General features: G+C 35.8%; 1 protein-coding gene and 1 long non-coding RNA gene across 13 annotated transcripts; both read left to right on the top strand.

The window, feature by feature from the left end:
• Positions 1 to 2370: 2370 nt before the first annotated feature.
• LOC148850020 (uncharacterized) lies at positions 2371 to 3601 on the top strand. The gene is made up of 2 exons (XR_016099435.1): positions 2371 to 2727; positions 2792 to 3601. It is a non-coding gene; the product is annotated as an uncharacterized LOC148850020 (long non-coding RNA).
• A 203-nt stretch (positions 3602 to 3804) lies between these two features.
• Positions 3805 to 17677, top strand: LOC148850019 (putative pectin methylesterase CGR2). 12 transcript variants are annotated; one of them, XM_088945822.1, is made up of 8 exons: positions 4038 to 4293; positions 4578 to 4594; positions 5147 to 5303; positions 5501 to 5537; positions 5683 to 5724; positions 7529 to 7903; positions 8565 to 8620; positions 17157 to 17677. In XM_088945822.1, the coding sequence occupies exons 3-8, from the start codon at positions 5181 to 5183 to the stop codon at positions 17307 to 17309; spliced, it is 786 nt and encodes a 261-aa protein (XP_088801948.1). In that variant the 5' UTR covers positions 4038 to 4293; positions 4578 to 4594; positions 5147 to 5180; the 3' UTR covers positions 17310 to 17677. The 12 variants fall into 12 exon arrangements, with proteins under 12 accessions (XP_088801947.1, XP_088801949.1, XP_088801944.1 ...); XM_088945826.1 differs by having other exon boundaries at positions 5144 to 5303; XM_088945828.1 differs by having other exon boundaries at positions 4578 to 4709.
• The last annotated feature ends 1201 nt before the right edge of the window (positions 17678 to 18878 follow it).

Raw genomic sequence — 18878 nt, 5'->3', positions numbered from 1 at the left:
ATAATTAATTTTAGCTAGATTGTTCATCAAACTGGTGAAACCAACCAATATGATCTAACTCGACTCGAATTGGTCAGTTTTTCTATTATTTTTGGTGGGTTTTGGTTCACTAATTTCCACACCTAATCAGATCGGGTAAATTTTGGTTTGACCATTTATAAATCAACAAAAACTAAACTGACTTGACCATTATCTATATATATATATATATATATATATATATATATGGAAAAGTGAAAAATTTCTCAAATTCCTTAGGATAAAATATTTTTATATTGTAAATTAAAAAAATAATTTATTTTATAATAATACCACTATAATTTTTAAATTAATTTTTTTAAGTTTATATCTTTTGAACCAACCAACCAAATCGAAAATTGACACAAACCAATATAACCCAAGTTGGTTGGTTTTCACTAATGGTTGGTTGGTTTCAAGTGGCCAACTCCCCAAACTACAACTAAATTGAACCAACCCCGTGAACACTCCTTATTTTAGCTAAACTAATAGTTTAATTGCCAATAATTATTGATTTTTTTATTAAATAACAAAATAAAAATAGATTTATACATAATTATTGAAAATATATTTATCACAAAAACAACAAATAATTATTAAAAAAACAATAAATATAAATGTATTATATGTAAATATAGAATAATATTTTTAAATTATTATTAATTGATATAGAAATTATCATTATATTTTTTAATATCTATTAAAAAACATTTTTTTCTGGAAGTTATTACCTATTTTTGTTATTTGAAAGCTCCAATACCTCTAAATTATTTAATCTAATTTTCCATTATTTCAACGATACTTACAAAAATATTACTAAATAATGTTTAAAATATGATTTAGTTATTAATTTTTTTAATGTTTAAAATATTTAATATTAGTTACTTACAATATTATTTATCTATTTAAATAATATCATTAGTTAGTTATTTCAATATTACTTATCTATTGAATTTCATAATCCATAAAATTATAAGTTATACACTTATACTATTATTACATAATTTGGTTATTAATTTTGTAAAATATAAAATTATTATTAATTAAAATATTATGAAATCTATTATGATGATTTTATACTTTTAATAAAATTTGTAAGTTTACTACATATTTTCATTATTTTAACTATTTAAAATTTAATTATGTTAAATATTCTGTTATTTAAAATACTTAGTTATTGAAATATTTAAATAAAATGTAAAATATTTAATTTTTCATAATTTAAGATTTATTTATTTTAAAGCTATTACATGATATGAAATATTTTGTTATGTAATATTTAACTATTTTTAATATTTTTTACTTATAATATTTAGTTATTTAAAATTTTAAATTTTTATTATTTGAATAATATTTAAATTGAATAATTCATAAAATTATAATTTATATTATTAGTACATAATTTCATTATGAATTTCATAAAAGTATAAAATTATTAATAATATGAATATTATTAAATCTATGATAATTTTTTGTATTTTTAATAAATATTTAAGTTAATACTTAAATAGGAATTATAGATACTTTAAGAGAAAATGGGGGATAGTGGTGCTACTTTGATATATTAGATTATATTTTAGGGGAGAGAGATTTTAGGAATAATTTTAGGAAGGGATATCCAAAGGGATAAACATAGAGGAAAGAGGGCTAGGTAGGGCATGCTGAGATGTCCAAATGAGAGAGAGGGAGAAGGAAGTGATGAGGTGGCTTCATGAGGGAGAAATGAAGGCTAAAATGAGGAGGGTCTGAATAGGGCTGTCAATGGGTTGATTTTGGGTCAGAACCAGGTAGAGTCGGTCCTAGAACCAATAGGAGAACTCATGGACCCAAAATCTACCTAGACCCCATAGGGTATGTAATTATTGACCTAGAACCGAACCAATTGGTTATTGGGACAATAAAGTCCAACCCGATAGACCCGATTTCGATATGTATGCTAGTAACACCCTTGATAAAAAATGTAATAAAACACCTATAAAAACCCAAAATACAATGAAAATTGCTAAAAAAAAAACTGCTGAAAAGGAAAATGTTAAAAAACAATAATAACTGTATTGATATATGTATATATAGATCCGGTTTCGATTCCGGTTCCGACTTGATAGTAATCGATGATTTTTTTAAGAATGGGAATCGACCCATCAGGACAAGTTCTAGAACTAGAACTGCCCCATTGGTCCGGTTCCGTCGAGTTTATCAGGTCTGACCTGACCCATTAACAATACTAAGGTAAGTCTCTTAAAATATCCCTATATTTGTAAAATTGACTAATTGTAAATATTAACAAAGGACTGAAGTGTCTGTTTTACCCTTAAATCAAACTTGAAGCCTTGATTCTTGTGATCACGGGAGAGTCTCCTCGTTCGTGGCTACACAGGCGTGTCAAGGGCATTGACAAGGAGAGCCTAAAGTCGGTTTTCCATTAGAGTCGAAGTCGACTAACATGCTTTCCTTGGCAATGTCAATTGACATCCACCAAATCCATGGATGCAACCTGCAACTGTGAGGATATCTGTTGTGGCCATCGTAGATGGGTTTGAGTAGACCGCTCGCATAGAGCTTCAGGCACACTACCAGAACCAGAATACCACCAACAGCTTTCTGGCGTTCTCCGGCATTGCTCTGGCCTCATCTTCATCCCCTTTCGATGGCCATGGTAACTCCGCCTCCGCCGTCAAGAGAGGAGTTACCATCGGCGAGCGACGCAAGGTCCTCTCTCGAATTTGAATGTTCTCATGTTATGTTTCTTGTTTTAAGAAATTACACTTTACAGGTTCATAGCTTGGAGACGTTACTGTTGCAAGCCCTGAATCAATACTCCATGAATTTGGGGACCTAAAGTCGTAAGCTGGGCCAAATGTTTAGTCAGAAGCTGGTGCCCACCCAGGAGCCTAATCCCATCAAGCGGTACTACCGAAAGGCAACCTACTTCCTAGAGAACAACTGGAAGCGGGGTGTGAGTGCTGGCGCTTTGTATTTCCATCTATGCCGGCCTCTTCACATGGAAGCTCACCCGCCGTCGAGAGAGGAGTAACCATATTCGAGAACGAAGGGGAAGAAGGAGAGAGAGAAGGTGGAGGGGGCTTCAGCTAAGCTCTGGCCTTTGTAACAGTAACTGCGACTCTCTCTCTCACTACATTGCAGATGCTGGAGACGGAAACCGCGGGTTCTGTTGTGTTGGGTTCAGACGTCAGAGAACGCCAGTTAATTGTTGTAGCGGAACAATTATACCACCGACAGCCGTCAAATAGTGGTTCGCTGTAGCAGCCGCGGGGAGATGGATGGTGAAGAAGAAGGGAGTGGGATAAAGGGTAAAGTTGAATTTTGAAAAAAATTAGGGAGAAATAGGGATACACACGATGCGGAATTCTGATTTCCAACCCCCTACGGCTACGTCTCCCCCGTGAATTTGACATCAATTCACGGTCAGGTACTTTGGGGTTATAAAATTTTAATCTGAACTAATTGATTATTTCAAAAAATTTATACATCACGTGGTATCAGAGATGTATATGAATTTCGACTGAACATTAATTAATATGACATGTGTATGAATTTCGACGGAACATTAATTAATATTAACAATAAACTAGTAAATTGTCAAAAACAATAAAGATAGTGTAAAGCAGTAATTAAACATTTTTTCAATTTAGAAAGCCCTAATTCGTTTTTGTGTAACGCCGTATAATGGAATGATAATTATACCTGATTCCCTGAAAAGTTCCGAACTTTGTGTCACGCCGACACCGTTCGCTGTTTATTAATGCGCATTGTGCAAGCCTCCCTGACACGCGCTTATCAGAACTTCTCTATCTGACTATCTCCGCTCTGCGGAAGTCGGGTGTCGGGAGATGAATTATAGTTAACATAAATAGACAATAGTTAGCATAAATAGGAAATTATAAAAAAATCGGTTTTGATGCTCACAATACTGTTCTCACATTACTTTTCAGCCGTGTATTGTGAACATCTGTCCATGAATAAAAAAATAAGTACGAAATTATTTTCAATGCACGGTTGAAAATGGGTGTGAGAACGGTGTGAACACAATTTTGTCAGCAATGAATCCGTGCTCATTTTTATAGAGAGATTAGAGAGGAGGCAATTTTCTTCTACCAGGACTCTATTTTAAGTCCTACCAGGACTTAAAGTCTCCGTCCGCCTCCCTCCTTGTCTCGTGAGATGAGAGAGAGGGAGAGAGCAGGAAATATATGTTCATCATAGATGGCTGCGAGGAACTCCAGATCTTGAATGCTCTTTGATTCTTGGGTTCAGGTACCTTCAAACTAATAAGTACGTTCCAATCTTCGACTTTCTTCTTCTCATTTGGTCGATCCATGCTATGCTGCGTCAGTTATTTTTTCTATCCTCTTTGTTTCTTCTGGTTTAAAGCTGAGAACTGGTTAAGTATGTTGTCTTTTGATTCCTTGCTCAAAGTTTCGTTAGGTTGCTTAGGTTTTGTTTATGTCGAATACTTCTCTTACACTTTTGGATGAAATATGTTCCCCCCTACCTTTGGATTGGATTTATTACTAAAAACATGTATTTTTTTTTTGCAGTGGCGATGGCATTATAAGTATGTATTGACAGATTTTCATTTATGTTCGATGTTAATTTCCTCGGAAATTATACTGATACTGGGTTGGCTTTATTTGTTTACGCTCTCTTTTATGAACTTTGATGTGGTTTAGGTATGCTTAAATTGGCTTTGTAATTAATATCCAGCTGAGAGCTGACGTTATAGCTGGAGCAATTGAATCTTGTCAACTTATAAAGAAAATGCCCTTATTGTCATAAACTGTCTCATATTTCGATATGCTGTGCTCCAATTGCAATTCTGTACTTTTCTATTTATCTCTCTGAAATTTATATTGCAATTCCTCATTTATTCTGTATAATTTGTTTTTGAAAAATTAGAAAGATGCCGTGACGTGTTGTTTTTTATTGATGGACACAATTACCTTCACATATATTTATTTATTTATGTTTTCATATAGTTTGGTTTCTAATACGTCCTGCTTGGGATCTCTGTAAAGTTTCGAATGTCTTGATGTGTTTAATTGGCTTAACAAAGTTGATATTAGTGATGCTTATTGCCTTTTACGTTTTCTTCACTTCTTCTCAGCAGAAAGTCTTGTAGCTGATCTCTCTTTTAACCAGCCATGTCAAGGAGGCCTGTGAACCTCTCTAGACGTGTTGCAGACAATGGCAGTGTTCCATTTGTAAACTCATTGCATCAGAAATCACGTTCTTCACCATTGTTATCAGTTGGGCTGGTTGTTGTGGTATTTCTCATTTTCATTAGTAAAAAATTTCTTAACATCTTTGTGGCATAAAATAAAAATTGATAACAACCACACTTTATCGGTTTGCTTTTGTTGACAATCCTCATCAGTCATCAACACTGGATAGAATTCACATTTTAAATAAACCTACAAGGTCATATGACTCACATCCTGGTCGTGTTTGTTCAAAATTTCAGGGTGCACTCCTTCTAATTGGCTATTCTTATAATTCAGGTTTGTATTCTTCCTGCAATGTGCATCTCGTTCAAAAGTTTTATATGCTAGATATTTTGCTACTTACTTTCAATGTTATATTATTTATTAATAAATTAATTATTTCTCATGTGCATTTGATGAGCTTGAAGTTTTTTCATTCTAGGTGGATTCGGCAGTGATAGGGAAGCTGTTAGTAAGGTGGAAGGTAATCTTCCTTACCTTTTTTTGGTTGTGGATATTCTTGTTTTCCGCAAAACTGCAGGTCCTTTATTTGATAACTGATATTGATTTATTTCACTGAGAGATTGATAGTGGTTGGTAACAAGCATAATGACTTTTTCTGATAGGGTTGGTGACTGCAGACAGATCATTTTCTTTTCTCCAAATAACCATAAAGGCCTTTTATTTAAGCTGTTTGAAAAATCTTTTGCTAGATGTGCACTAACAACTTGACAATTCTTTTCTCATGCTATTAGCAAATTCTTTAGTAACCACTAGGAGGTGGTTACTAAATCCTCCGCGAAGGTAATAGAATCCTTTTCATTTTGAACTTACAAAAAAAAAAATATCTTTGCCTTTCTTTCATGTGGTTGTTTTTCTCAGCACAGTTGATTATTTTGGAAAAAGTTCTTATACATGCAAATATCCTCAAAGATTCCATTCCTTTTTGACTCTCTAACAATGGGAGGAGTAACAAGGGAAAAGCTGGAATGGGGGCCACCAGGCCTGGGGGTGAACATGCAAAACTATGATGTATTTGTTGTGTTCTCTTGAATGTTAGCCTTTGATTGCTTGTACTGGTTTCCCCTCAGTCTAAACTCTTTGGAATATAGTGTTTTTTTTTCCTATGCTATATATATATTATTAAGCTCTTGATCATTGTTATTGATAAAAGACATGATTCCATTTTTCACTTACGATGCTTATTCACCATATTTTTGAGTTTTGGCATCCAATTTGATCCTGTTCAAAATCAGGAAATTTGAAACCTTTTGAAAATTGCTTAGAAATACTAGAAATTCTGAGCATGGCTCAGTCAAAATTTTCAAATAGTAATTCAAATGCTGTTCTAAATAGAAGTTCAAGTTTGAAATTGTTGAAATTACAGTTAGATTTAAAAGCTAGCTGCCACCTCTTCCTCCAGCTTGCCTTTGCTCATTATTAAGGTTTTTATTCATCTTTCGGCATTTCAGTGGAACATATGCTTAAAGCAAAAAAAAAAAAAAAAGCCAATCGCTCCTTAAAAACACAATTAGAGTAGGGGGGGAGCCTCCATGTTACTACATGGCATGGTTAATGAGCAAAACAATAGACTGATAATCAAGAGATACGGCTGCTAATCCACATTTGCAATAATGATGAGAAAGTTTATGCACAATCAACACAAATGACTAATATTGGTTTGCTGCCTTGCACTTCTTAACGATGTTCTATTTCTATTTGTTCTTTCTACAATGTGGATTTCCCTTCTTACTCAGTTCATATTCTATCATATATTTTCTTTGTGCAACTTAAAGTAGACCCTCCATAACTGGTTGGCTTGCTTTCTTTCCTTTCACCATTCAACACTATAGACTGTCAAAGGGTGTTTCACCAATGAAGAGTTTTTTTCCTAGTGTTTGAATTTACAAAAGAATTGAATAATTTATTAGATGCACTATTGTGTGCTTAAACAGTGGGAACGCAATCTTTTCAAGAAGAAGAAAAGCCTTCTTAGTTCAGTATATAAAGCTTGGAATGTGGAATACTGTAATACTAATATCTAGATTTAGTTCATATGAACTCTTTCATCTGGTAACAAAAAGAAAGTTTTCAATCTCATAGTGTGTGAACAAAGATGCAGGCATGCTTTACAATGTTCCCCTTATTGTGTTAGTTGGTTTAATTTTGTGATTTTATCAGCATTAATATCTTAACATATGCCTTAGTATCAAAAGCAAAGAAAGAAAAAAAATCTTATAATATGTCTTGCCATAAAGAAAGATCTTAACATATGTCAAAATATGCAGGTGACTATACATGCACATCAGAAGTTCAGAGAGCCATACCTATTCTAAGTAAAGCATATGGTGACAGCATGCATAAAGTTTTGCATGTAGGCCCTGACACTTGTTCAGTGGTCTCTAAATTGTTAAAAGAAGAGGATACTGAAGCCTGGGGTGTGGAACCATATGACCTAGAGGATGCTGATGGTGCCTGCAAAAGTTTTGTGCAAAAGGGCATAGTACGTGTGGCTGATATCAAGTTTGCCCTTCCCTACCGGGCAAAATCTTTTTCTCTTGTTATTGTATCAGATGCTCTGGATTACTTGTCTCCAAAGTACCTTAATAAAACACTTCCAGACCTGGCAAGGGTAGCCATGGATGGCCTCATTGTTTTTGCTGGTAATTTTCTCTTTACATTTTTGTTTTGCCATATACTGGAAAAAGTTGGAATGTATGTTTCTTGCATTGGAATTTTGGAATAAACTTCTATAACTGATTAGTGATAAGTAAGTGCAAGGTCAGACATTTTTTAATTACTTTAGGGGTTCAAATTATCCTAAAGGGCAGATAACCCACATACACTAAAACACCTGATTAGAGCAGCAAGAACATTGGTGTCCACATTGAATTGCTTGTTTACATGGTCCTGAAGGTCTGCCAATGGACTTGACTCTTTAGCAAGGGCAGGGATAATAAAGCATGCTACTTCGCTGCTCTTGTAGTGGGTGTGTATAAGTGAGATGAAAGGCAAGGTGCTTCCTCTTTGATCTTATCATCAACTGAGCAAAATGTAGATACTGATATGAACATATTCTCTCCAGCTGAGAAGAGGGGAAAAAGAAAGGAAAATAAAGTCCTAGTTTTGTGAATAAAATCTGTTATCAATAATAAGAGAATAGCATGTGGAAAGCTGAATGCCTACTGCAATATAACATGAAAATTCTATCCATTCATGAGTCTATACACCACTTGTTTTTGGGATCCTCCAAATGGGTCCTTATTCTTTGCTAATGGCAATCATTTTTACTGATTCATTACCATTCTTTTTTTTCATTTGTAGGTTATCCAGGCCAACAGAGAGCTAAAGGTACAGAGCTATCCAAATTTGGAAGGCCAGTAAGTGTCAAATGCTTCTCTGTAGGGTTTCATTTTGTAATTTGGTTGTTTCTCTTATTTTCGGAGTAGAGTCCTAAATATATGGATGTATCATTTGTATGATAATAGAATTCTATATCTTTACTCTACAAATAGGGGTGCAACTTGGGTAGGCTCTTGTTGTGGATTTGTTAAAATCTGAATGGGCCCAGTCTGAGGGCCTTGGCCCTGATGCTATGTAAATTCTTCAAATCGGGTACCTGACTTTGCACCCCTATCTACCAGTGGGTTATGTCTTGACAGTTTGTTTGCATGACTATGTTGCTTTTACTGAATCCCATGGTGTCAGATCATGGGTCTCTTTCAATAAGGTTACAATTTGTTAGGCTATAATGGTTGTGCAAGAGTTTTATTAATCAACAATTTAAGTAGATTCACAAACATTAATATAGTTACCTTGCGACAAAACCTTCTAGTTTCTTTACATTTGACTTCTGGCATCTTTTGCAAAATTGAATCAGGGTAATATGAAGTTTTAAGGTTAATTCTGAAAAAAAAAATGTTAACTAGTCCAATCTTCTAAGCCAAATACTTTGAATTGTGTTGGTCATAATTATTATCATTGAATTAATTTATTTTACCTTTTAAAAAGTCAGCATTGGTTTGGCATATTAGATTTTATAGCAAATTTTTTTTGATCAATAACTGGAATTCATTAGATTAAAAGAATTTAGTTACAACGCTCAAAACAGAGATAAACATGCTTAACTCTCTCCAGGAAGATAACAAAAAAGAAAAAGTTCCAGAACAGCCCAAAACATTTGATCCCTTCCCACCCCTTGCTTTGCCAAAGCATCAGCAAATGCATTTGCTGTTCTCTTGACCTATAGAAACTTGATTTCCAGTCCTCTTGTTAGCTAATTAATCTCCCTCCTCTCATTAGCATATTTCCAAAGTCCACTACCATCTTGTAACCAATTTAAGACCAGCTTTGAGTCCCTTTCAATGACTAACTTTTGTATATTCAGTTCCTTAGACTTCCTTATACCCTCTAGTACTGCATAGACCTCAGCTTTGAGAGAGTTTCCAAACTCAATGGAACCTGAATACAAAGTGAGCACCTTCCCATCCTCATCTCTGAAAACCCCTCCTACACCTGATGGACTTGGATTTCCCTCACTATTCCATCAAAGTTTAGCTTTATAAGTCCACTTCCTGGTGGTGACCACATGGGACAAACTAAAGAGTGGGCAGGAGCAGAATTTGATACCTCCAGCCAGCTACTCAGCAACATATCCGTAGAAATATCAACAAACAGGTTCAAGGATTTCAGCCAATGTACCACCCTCACTGTTACTACTTTAATAAGGCATTCTTTACTTTCAACTTTAGAGAAAATTCTAGCGTTCCTTTCCTCCCAAAGAGTCCAGCAAACAGTAGCCCTCACATCTCCACGTTATCCTTCCCCTTTTGTTTTGCCAACCAAAGAACGAGGGGCTAAACAAACTCTGAATGTTTGGCAGTGATGTCCACCTGAAACCAAAAGGGGAAAGAAACTATTCCCAAAGATCAGTAGCAAAGGGGCAAGAAACTAAAAAGGTCCTTTTCTTTGGAGTATGTGACAAGTATTACATCTTTCGAGGAAGGCTTCTCAACAAAAGGCTCCAATCCTTGGAGGAATCGACTCACCCCAAACATCCTTAACTGGAAAGTTTTGTGCAAATGGATTGGATGAAGGCAGTAGCGACTTGAAGAAAGAGGCACAAGATAAGGTTCCGGAGGGAGTTAGAGTCCATAGTCTCTTATCCCTTTCAAAGGGATCCAACACCACTCAGTCTAAGATCTGAACTAGGCTCATGACATTTTCAACCTCTACATCCCTTAAGCCTCTTCTAAGCCTCGAATCCTAATCAAACCCAAAATTAGACTGAGAAGGAACTAGAAAATTGGACACAATCTTGCCCTTAAATCGAGAGAGTGAAAACAAGGAAGGGAATTGGTCTTTCAAAGGTATCTCACCCACCCAAATGTGCTCCCAGAACTTTACTTGATTCCTAGAGTAGAGGTCATACCTGGTGTGCTGCAAAAAGGAAGGAAGAATGACATGTATAGATTTCCAAGGAGAGGCACCAATAGACCTTGCCAAAGTCCTAGTGTCACAGCCATCATCCGCCTGACCATGAATACTTAAAATGACCCTTGTCCACAGTTTATCCCTTTCATCTCCCAACCTGCATAGCTATTTCCCCAACAAGGCTTCATTTTTCCTTCGAATGTTGCCTAAACCTAATCTTCCATCAGCCCTACTCCTAGTGTTCCCAATTCACCCTATGATCCTTTCTCTCCTCCCTTGGTTCTCACAAGAAGTCTCTCATCAACTTCTCCAAACTCCTACTTATCTTCACTGGGATCCTAAAAACTGATAAGTTATACACAGGCAAACTAGCTAGTGTAGACTTAATCAAAGTAATTTTACCACCCAAAGATAAATAATTCTTCTTCCAAGAGGCCAACCTAGCAAATCTATCAATTACGGGGCTCCAAAAGCTCTCTTTCCTTGGGTTATCCCCTAAGGGCATCCCCAAATAGTTCAGTGGCCATTGAGACACCGTACAACCCAAAGCTTCAGCCCTCTCCAATATAGCTCTCTCTTCCATATTGATCCCCACCACACAACTCTTATCGAAGTTCACCTTCATATTTGACATTTGTTCAAACACTTGAATCACCAACTTTTTTGGCCATCTCACATCCTCCTCCTCACAGAACAAAATTTTATTATCAACAAATTGTAAGTGGGTGATAGGAATGTTGTATTTTCCAACTCTCCATCCCCTTGCAAGACTTCTCGAATTTGCTTTCTCAATTAGCCTCCGTAACACTTCAACGATCAAGGTGAAAAGAAATGGAGAGAGGGGGTCCCCTTGTCTAATTCCCCTAACATCCGGGAAGTGATCCACTACCTTTCCATTTACCAAGATGGAGTAATGACAGGTCTCTATTACAACCCAGAATCCATTTACACCATTTCTCCCCAAAACCAAAGCAATCCAACACTTGCATAAAAAAAGACCAATAACCATAACCCCTTTCCTCGTTCTTCGCATATCCTCCACACACTCATTGGCAATTAGAATTTGATCCACAATCTGCCTATTTCCAACAAAAGCCCATTGATTCTGTGAGATTAGCTTCAGAAGAACCTCTCTAATTCTTCTAGACAAAACCTTCACAATGATTTTATACAAACTATTAACCAAATTGATGGGTCTAAAGTCTCTTGGATGACTTGCTCCCACTTTCTTTGGGACCAAAGCAATAAAAGTTGAGTTCAGCCCCGGATTTATCACTCCCCTCTGGGAAAATTCAATAAACACTTAAAGGATATCCTGCTTTAATTTGAAAAAACTACTTCCCTTATTTCCTCCAACTCAAAATTTCTTTCAAGCCATATCTTCTTCTCCTCAAACAATTTAGGCCAAAGCCCTAGCAATCTCATCCTGTTGAGATATTGACACCCCATCTATCTCCAATTTAGAAATAAGATTTTTCCTTCTTCTACCATTGGCCATTGCATGAAAAAATTTGGTGTTTCTATCACCTTCTTTCACCCACTTATGTCTAGACTTTTGCCTCCAGCTGACTTCCTTTTTGAATAGGATGTCTTCTAGTTGCTTACCGAGTTTCCATCTTTCTTGTTTGTCTCTCACTTCGAAATTGCCTCCCCTTTCTTTGGCATCCAACTCCTCAATCTGGTTGAACACTTCCTGTTTTCTCTCTTCAATCCTTCCAAATTGTAGAATATTCCAATCCTTAATCTTCCTTTTTAACTCCTTCAACTTCCAATGAAATTTCATCCCCTCCCAAATAGCACATTTGGGTTAGTGTCATTCCACCAATTTTCCACCGACTCAATAAACCCAGGATGAGACAACCACATGTTCTCAAATCTGAAAGGAGTGGGCCCTCTAGTACCAAGATCCTCTCTCATTAAGGTAATAGGCAATGCTCTAGAAATAATAGTCCTATAGTGCTCCTCCCAATCTGGTGTGAATAAAAATCTATCCAACTTAGAGCACATAGGGGTTCTCTTGGAGATTGGACCAAGTAAATAGACCATGTAGCAGAGGAACCTCTTTCAACTCAAAACTGTTTATGAAGCTGTTGAACCTTCTTATGCTAGTGCTACTGCCTCTCCTCACCCTATTAGTCTCTTTTGTGAATCTAATGACATTGAAATCTCCTCTTAAACACCAAACCCTTCCCAAAGTCCTCTAATATCTCCCAATTCCTCCCAAAGTTCACTTCTTTCTCTATAATCAGTTGGACCATACACATTGGTTGATACTCACTTAAATCCATCTACCCTGTGTCTAAACTTGATAGAAATAGTAAACTTCCCAATCAGCTCCTCCACTCCCTAAAAAACCTCTTCTTTTCGCATCGTCACTAAACCTCTTGGACTTCCCCACAAAGGACAAAAAGCCCAATTGATGCCCCTTACTTTCCACACTGATCTAGCCCATCTCCTATCAAACTCCGTTAGCTTAGACTCCTGAATCTGCACCAAGTTTGGATCCTCTCTTTTTATTACTTCTTTTATTAAAGGCCTTTTCCTAGCTCCCCCTAACCCCTTAACATTCCAACTGAGAATCTTCATCACCACTTTCTAAAAAAACCCTTACCTGTCCTTTTTTCAATTTGTCCCTCTTCTTTTGCCCTTTCTCTCACTGAACTCCTTATATCTTCTTCTACATCTCGCCTTAGCCTTTCTAACTCACTCAACTTCCTCTTCCTTGGTTTACTCTCTACCTTTCATTTCCTCAAAAAATACCTTTAACTCATTTGGATCTTTTATTTTACAGCCCATTTGCTCAACAAATTATGCAATCGAGTCCTCTTTACCAGTTTCATTTTAATCTCCTCCCTCCTCTTACTCATTACTCACCTCTTTCTCTACCCCAACTTCTTGTTTCAGCTTCTTTCCTTTTCATTTCTTCCAGAAAATTTTCAATTAGCTTCCAAAATTTCTCTCCACCTTCTCTTCTTCCTATGAAACTATTTTCCCTCCATTATTCACCCCTTTAATAGGATGCGACTGTGACAATATGGGCTGCCTGGGAGTTTAGGACAAAGACAAAGGACAAGGAGTTAGTACCAAAATGGAAAGTCACAACCATACCTTAGGTGGAAGCCAAGACAGGGTTGGTGGAAGAGTGAAAGGTTTCTCTCTCAGCTTAGAGACCAGGACTCTGGGGTAAACCGGATTCCATGGTGGGAACTATAGGTTGGAAAGCGCTTCCTGCCAAAGAATTCTCTTTCGGTGAACTGCTGAGACTCTGTAGCTTGTCTCTGAGTTGGTCCTCAAAGACTGACTGGCAGTGAACATCTCCTACCAGCTCACCAAAACCTTGCTCTGTCCATCACTTGGTTAGGTTGTTCCCCATTTGATTCCAAAATAACTCCCCTACCAACCAAATCACTCTCAGCAGTTTTTAACTTCTCCAATTCCTTGGACAGCATCAGATCAGGGATTGTATCTGGCCCTCTTTGTTCTTTATCAAGCACAAAAGTGGTATCAACCACTTCGTTTTCAAGGTCTGCTATTGTATTTAGAATGACTCTCTCACCCGAAAGACTTTATAGCCAAATGAGAACTTGGGTTAGGGTAGCTTACCCAATTATACCTCCCCATTGCTGTTCCTTGCCATGACCGAGTGCTGTTGGTTCAGCATTTATGCTTAATGTTGTTGGGTGCTGGTATTCGAGCCATTTTGAAGTATCCATTTAACATAATTATTCAACATAGGAGCATTTTACATGTTATGGCGGACCCAATTACAATTATTTACTCATCAAAAAATATTTACTGAATATTTATAATCATTTACTTATTCAAAGTAGGAGCCATTTTAGATTGCTGTTCCTTACCATGATTGAGTTCCATGGTTCAGCATTTTTGCTTAATGTTGTTGGGCACTGGTATTGGAGACATTTTGAAGTATCCAAGTAACAAACTATTCAAAGTGGGAGCATTTTACATGTTATAGTGGACCCCGTTTATAATTTTTTACTTGTCAAAATTTGATCAAAAAACTTATTTACTTATCAAAAAATATGTACTAAACATATTTTATATTTTAGCATTCTGTAATGAGTTTATTATAGGCTGTAATACTTCAATCTAGAAAATTTAGGTTGGCTTGTATTAAACTTATTTGATTGGGAACAAAATAAATGCTTACATAACATAAAGATAGTGAAGTACTAGCCCCTGATGTGTCATTTCAAGTCCTAATGATTTCCATCATTTGTGTTAGCTGATGCAAGTGTTGTTTGTTGATGCTTGATGATAGTTAGCCATGAGGCCACAAGCCTCATAATCACACATTCGCTCATATCATAATTAGTTTTCAAGATTTATCCTACTCATTGGCTTGCAAGGTTGTTTGGATATTGATCTTTGCTTACTGGGCACTTTTGCTACTTTAGTTACAGTGTAAAAGCGTGTATATCCAATATTCGTATTAATTGTCTGAAACATTGACTTCCAAAATCCTTAAAAGTAAATTTACCAGTGCATAGGTGCTGGTATGTATGTGAATTCTGAAATCTGATTACAACACACTAAGGTACTGTAGTTGTAATTTTAATGGTTCAGCCTTTGGCTTTACTTGTTAAAGCATACAATTCTTAGTTGAGCCAATGCTCCCTTTGGTATTCATTGAAACCCTGAGATTTCTGATTCTTTATTGGTTCTCATTCTTAATTCTTCATTGGTGGTACGTTAGGAAGTAGATACGCTTAATTGCTTAAACGGGATTTCTGGCTATTTTGGGCTTGGGTTTCACTTCAACAATGGTTTGATCAATTGGACCTCTAACAACAAAAGGTGGCTGTTATGGGGTATTCTGTTGCTCCAGAAAATTTGCTGTTTTGTTTTGAAGGACCCTTGGGTTTGGATGACAAAATAGTAACCTAAATTAGGCTTGGGTTATGATTAAGGATGGCAAAATAACAGTATTTCATTGTTGGAATGAGGACTGAATTTTCCTGGATAAAAATTCAATCTCATTAATGTTGAAAAATGTAGGGAAGTTTAAATTCTGCATAACTTAACCGCCAAATAATTTGGGAGGCTAAGAAGATGAAGTTGTACTTCTGGATTGTTGTTTGATAAACTTCTACAAATTAGATGAAAGGAGAATTTCATAGAATAGTTATAAGATGGCTGTATCTTATGGCACATAAAGTCACAATGGGAAATAATACATCCACAAATTCAGTATAGCTCAGTTGAGGGCGTTGAGATTTGACATAGATGAATTGCATGATTAGGGAGGATAGAATTGGAGGTGGATGCATCCTTGGGAAACTAAGGGGAGCTCTGCTAGGTCAGAAGATGAGAAGTTAATTATATGGTTCACTTATGTGCTTAAGTGCATTTAATTCCAATGACTGTCCCTGTAAGAATGAACATCTTGCAAGTTAAAGGCTGGAGAAGAACAGTAAAGACAGATGCTTGTGGATTGTGGTAAAAAATTTAAGGACCTACCATTTAGCAAAAGATATGTCCATGTACATGATGGAAGGGAGAGTGATAATGATGCTTAGTTGGCTGAGGCGCTGAGCCACATTGAGGATAAGACATGATTTTGGTATACAATCCCCAATTTGAAAACTAGTCCTTAACTGAAATAACTCAGTGCAATTATAGTTTTCAAGGCGCCAAGGCGATGGTTTTTTTTTTTTTTTATGTAAAAAAATAGATCCTAGGGTAATTCCCTAGGTACCATAACCATATTTCCTTAATAATTATTTATAATTTTCATAAGAAAATTATAAAACTCATGTTAAAGTATAGAAAATCGACATATTCATGAGAAAAATAAGGAAAAGAAAATTCAAAAAATTTAGGGGCTGAACCCTTATTTTTGTTATAGGAAAAGAAGAGAAGAAAAAGTAGTAGTAGTAGAAGAAAATATGCTGATTAGACAAAATTTTAAGTTCTTCCTTACTTATTGCTGAACCCTTTAGCAATGTTTGTGTTGATTAAAAACAAATAAGAAAATAATAAAAAGAAATTAGTATATAAACACACAAAATGAATATTTTAGTTTAATAATGTTTATTTTATATTTATAATCTCAAAAAATAAAGAATAAAAAGAATTTTATAATAGAAAGTACAAAACTGCTTGGCGATTAGGTGAGGGCCGCGAGGCGAGCCTCAAAGGGTGCATTGTCGCCTAGGTGCCTAGGAGTCGCATTGACAACTATGAGTGCAAATGATTCTACCCCCTTTCTTTGTGGTAAGGAAACATGGATTTCCTTTTTCTTCTTGGTATTTGGGTCCAATGTCTAATTTATACTTCCTACACGAGTAAGGTCTCTCAATTCTTAAATGGAACCAAGCCACTTATGCTTTTCTAATTTATCTCCACTTTTATTTGCCTGGAGTTGTCTATTTAAAAATGAAGTCAATTTTCGGTGGAAACTTCTCTTGTTGTGTCATCTTGTAAATTGTAATAACATTATTAACTGGTCTTCATGCTAAGGCAAAACTGCGGAGCTCGTCTTGGTGGATACGATATTTTGTTCAGACTGGCTTGGAAGAAAATGAAGCTGCTTCCAAGAAGTTCGAGCAGGCAGCTGCCAAGAGGTCATACAAACCAAACTGCCAGGTATTTCACCTCAGTGTATACCGTTGAAATGTCAAATAATGTCTGTATTGTTCTTCGAGATTCTTGAAAGAACTAAAACAAATGCGTCTTCAACCCTCATCTAAGAGAACATCCTCCAGCTGGGTAAGTTAAGATGGATGAATGTCATCAATTCTGGGCCATTTCATTATGTATTCCGACCATCATATATATATATATATATATTTGTTGATTGAAAATTTCATGGGGAATTAGCATGAATTAGTTTTATCTGAGATGTATTTGTTAAATTAGGTTTTCCTTTCTTCTGTTGTACTTGCAAGGACAGTTTCCCTAGTATAGCCTTGTCAAGTCATCTTTTGGATTTTGACATGATTTAAATTATATTTTAGCAGAAAGGTGAAATTTCAACTGAAGCTAGCAATCATTGTTGTGAGATGTATCTATCTGGCTATTTGAAATTGTTGAGTTGGTATGGGGAGATAATAGCAATATTTAACTATTAAGACAGAAAATAAAGGGCTATTCTATTTTAGCAAATAAAACAGGCATCAGCATAGGGTTGAGAAGCAATATCGTTCATGCTGAATAAACTGTGTTAATAGGGCTGCTACATGGCCCCTGGGCTGGGATAGCCAGAATCCAACCTAAAACCAGCCAGAAAATTTTGTGTTTGAAGTAGAGATGGCAATTTTCCCTGTCCCCGTTAGATACCCGATCTCCTTGACCAGATCTGATTGGAATATAGGATATAGGGACTACTTTGTTGGTGGGGTCGGGAATGGGGAATAAATCCCTGCCCCACCCCAACCCGACTTAAAATATATATCATTAATTAATCATATTATAATATATAAAATATTATTAATTGTATCATATATTTATGAATATTATTGACTTTGCTAAATACTAACACTGTTTTATATTTGTTTTGTAGTAATATGAGAACTTTAGGCTGTGTTTGGTTGCAGTGTAATTTTATTTGCACTAATATAAAGGCATGGGAGTGCAAATGAAAAAAAAATATAAATTCTCTTTTAATTTTATTTTGGGTTTTACTTTATTTTGCTTCATGTCTTAATTTACTTCATTTGTATTGCAACCAAACAAAATAAGTTAAAGTTTGAAACAAAATAGGTCAGAATTTACACTCCAATCATTTGCACTGCCATAATAATGCATTGCAACCAAACACAGCCTTAAGGGTAAATCATAAATGGGTAATAAAGAGCAGTCTTTTTCATTCTCCTTTGTAACAATTGAGACATCACATCAATCAATGTTAGAATTGGGACACTCGTATAAGGAGATTGCATCAACGCCACATGTACATCTCAGCGTACATTGGAAATATCTTCCGTACCTGTCATTGGGAGATGTTCCCAATACATGGTTTTACCAAAATAAAGTTTTTGTTGCCATTGTTTCTCTTCTTTACCACAATTGCTTTTACCAAAATAAAGTTTTTATTGCCATTGTTCATTTCATTGCTCGATCACCCAAGACTGGTTTATCGATCTCAGTGGCTTTTGCAATAAATGAGTTCACAGAGACCGATTCTAAAGTGAAATATAAAACTCTCTCAGTGGAGCTTCCAAAGGTTACAAAGAAAGTCAT

Source organism: Nelumbo lutea, chromosome 5 (genome assembly GCF_056320005.1).
Source record: "Nelumbo lutea isolate HS-2025 chromosome 5, American lotus-T2T, whole genome shotgun sequence".
Lineage (NCBI taxonomy): Eukaryota > Viridiplantae > Streptophyta > Magnoliopsida > Proteales > Nelumbonaceae > Nelumbo > Nelumbo lutea.
The sequence above is the reverse complement of the archived record's forward strand: the minus strand, read 5'-3'. Positions and strand labels throughout refer to the sequence as shown.

Excerpts from the sequence above, each read along its gene's own strand:
- LOC148850019 (XM_088945821.1), top strand. The coding sequence starts at position 5,181 with ATGTCAAGGAGGCCTGTGAACCTCTCTAGACGTGTTGCAGACAATGGC. Across the intron at positions 5,538-5,682 it reads TGGCTATTCTTATAATTCAG|GTGGATTCGGCAGTGATAGG; the intron begins GTTTGTATTCTT and ends TTTTCATTCTAG. Across the intron at positions 8,621-17,156 it reads TATCCAAATTTGGAAGGCCA|GCAAAACTGCGGAGCTCGTC; the intron begins GTAAGTGTCAAA and ends CTTCATGCTAAG.